This window comes from Aphanomyces invadans, assembly GCF_000520115.1.
Source record: "Aphanomyces invadans strain NJM9701 unplaced genomic scaffold supercont1.17, whole genome shotgun sequence".
NCBI lineage: Eukaryota > Oomycota > Saprolegniomycetes > Saprolegniales > Verrucalvaceae > Aphanomyces > Aphanomyces invadans.
Genome location: NW_008580162.1, coordinates 526,662 through 529,665, shown reverse-complemented (window position 1 = coordinate 529,665; position 3,004 = coordinate 526,662). Strand labels below are relative to the sequence as shown.

Sequence of the window (3,004 nt, the reverse complement as noted above, 5' to 3'; positions counted from 1 at the left end):
CACTATGAAGCCACATGAAGACCTTCTCCGCCAAGTGTTTCCAAAACTCGAAGAGCTCGATTGGCGGTCTTGCCGCGTCAAAAGGACATTGCGGAAGTTATGGCGCGAAAACCGCAGAACGCCCATGTATTGCATGTTTCATTGGAAAAATTACAGAGAAATGAAGCCCAACCTCACTGACCTCGATAGAACGGCGATCCTACAACGCCTTCTAGCATGCATGAGCGCAAATGGCAAGCTGCCTCGTGGTGCAATGGTTGACGTCGCCAAGGACTTTGGTGTTGCTCGAAGCAAGATCCGCAACGTTTGGGTTCGCGCGTCTGTGAACGTCTTGGATCCTCGCCAACCGTGCTCTGACGTTGCGGCTAGGGTGAAAGGCCGTGTCGGCCGAAAGCAAGTACACCAATCAATCGTCGAACGACTTCGCGCAATCCCAAAGGCCCGTCTTACCACATTTCGATCCGTCGCGGCAGTTATGAAAGTTCCGAAATCAACGCTCCACCGATACTACAAGAAGGGCATGTTTGTCAAGTACTCCAGTGTACTCAAGCCTGCCTTGACGGATGCAAACAAGATGGTGCGGCTCAAATGGGCACTCGATGCAATCAAGTTGGGAGTACGGAACCATATTCTTCGGGGATATGATGGATTGCGTGCATGTGGACGAGAAATGGTTCTTTGCAATACGTGTTCGGAAGACATTCTACCTCGCTCCAGATGTAGAGCCACCTCACCGAACAACCAAGTCAAAGAGTCACATAATGAAAGTGATGTTTCTCTCTGCGGTCGCAAGACCACGTTGGGATGAAGACTCGAATACATGGCGGCAAAATTGGCACATGGCACTTCACGGAGTGGGTTCCAGCAATGCGTAGCAGTCGCAACAGGCCGGCTGGGACTTTGGAGTTGTCGCCAGTCAGTGTGACGCGTGACGTTTACAAGCGCATGCTAATCGATAATGTGCTCCCTGCAATCAAAGCTCGGTGGCCCACGCATGAGCCGCGGAAATTGACCATCCAACAAGGCAATGCGAGACCCCATGTCTCCCCTCTTGACGCCGAGATTGTCAGTGCGTGCGCCCTTGGTGGATGGGACATCAAACTCGTATATCAACCGCCAAACTCGCCGGACATGAATGTCCTAGACCTCGGTTTTTTCGTGCGATACAGTCTCTACAAGAACAAAACTGCTCTAGATGCTTGTTCGACATTGTCCGCAACACAGAGGCGGCGTGGAATGAAATTGATTCAACGACTCTCAACGCAAACTTTCTGACTTTGCAGTCATGCTTGCTCGAAGTCATCCGATGTGCTGGTGGAAATAATAACAAAATCCCTCACTCGAAAAAGGCAGCGCTGACGACGAAGGGTTTGTTGCCGTAGTCAATCGAAACGGATATGAGTTCGGTCAACGATGCCATGCAACTTTAGGTGAATGCGATTTGTCTCACATGATGCTAGAACTAGCGAATGACGTGGCAAAGAACTTGGAATTGAGCGAAGTTTGCATGGAGCTTGAGCTCCTCGGGGTTGAAGACGATTCTGACGAATGATGACATTGACGTTCCCAGTCTTCTTGGACTAAATAGTCAATAATATACACTTGCAAATTGTATTGAATTTTGCTCATTTTTTTGCCCGGGATCCTTGCACAACAGTTGCACCGTTGGAGTAATTATTATAGAACTTCAACAATTCCCTTTGGAGTGATAAAACTGGGACGGAGGTAGTAGTTATCAGAGGTTTCTGACCGCCGGACATGACCAAAACGTTTGACATCCTGGATAACAATGGAATGTGAGAGGTATTCGCTTTGATATTCAGATATCACTAGTGAAAAAAAGTCGGACGGTATACCGGAAATCAAGTCATTGTCGGACTTGGCGTCCGACGTTTAATGTTCATTTTAAAACGTATTCAATACAAACTCGAAGATAGAATTAGACGTTCGAAATTGACACAAGAGTCGGACAGGAGGTCCTGTCAGGATTGATTGGCAAGTATTGACACGGAAATGGCAGACCCTTCTCAAGGCGAAGGTCTGTCGTCGATACGTCAGCAAAGCACAACGGTACAAGACCTTCGGAACAATCGACTGGCCGACAGTTCGAAGAAGGGCTACCGTAGTGGCATGACCCAAATCGTGAAATGGTTCATATCGTCTGGCCGTAAGCTCATGGTCGATGACGATGGCTTGTTCAAACTTGACGTCTTTGGCTACACTGATTTTATTGAGTTTGTGCTCTACAATTACAAAGTTGAAGGCGTGTCCCTCTCCACGCTATCCGGCTACCGCTCCGCGCTGACAGGCTACTACAATAAGCGCAACATGGTGCCCCCACCTGAGTTGCAAGTGATGCCACCGTCATCTTTCAAGGCAAATTTTGGCTATCCGAAATGTATTGATATGCTGGTGAATAGGTATCCGGCGGCTGTGTGCAACTGGGACCCAAGCTGGTGCTATCAAGGCCGGTACCAAGCAGCCACTCCGACATCACCATTATCTCGAGTTGTGCAAGGCAAGCATGATGATGGCAGACGCAGGCTTTACACACTAGTTTCTGATTTTGTCGTCGAATTCGATGTGCCGTTCAAGTTCGACGGCGGCAATTCGAATCGATCACTTCACAGACGAGGGCGATGCGCTTGGGGTCACGTTTTACAAGTCGAAGACAGACCAAGGTGGGACAAAGCGCCGAGACCCCAAACACGTGTACGCCAATCCAAAGCATCCCGAGTCTTGCTGCATTCTTGCCATGACGATGTACTTGGCCTGCAACACCGAGCACGACTCCGGCAAGCTCTTTCCTGGTGCCTCACAGCGAGATCGTTTTGGTTGTCGTCTATCTGAGCTCGTCGGTAATGCACTTCCAGCTGTGGCAGAAGCCGTCGGCACTCATTCTCTGCGAAAGGGTGCCGCTATCCTTGCTATCGGTGGGAGTACTTCTGGCCCCTCAATCGTGAATGTGTGCATTCGGTGTGGTTGGTCGATTGGAAGCGTTGTC

At 49.5% G+C, this 3,004-nt stretch overlaps 1 protein-coding gene across 1 annotated transcript; it reads left to right on the top strand.

Annotated features, from left to right (window-relative positions):
• Positions 1–253: 253 nt before the first annotated feature.
• Positions 254–932, top strand: H310_08391 (hypothetical protein; the record flags this gene model as incomplete). The annotated part of the gene is made up of 2 exons (XM_008874105.1): positions 254–616; positions 876–932. 2 exons carry the CDS (start codon positions 254–256, stop codon positions 930–932), a joined length of 420 nt encoding a protein of 139 aa, XP_008872327.1.
• Between the last annotated feature and the right edge of the window lie 2,072 nt (positions 933–3,004).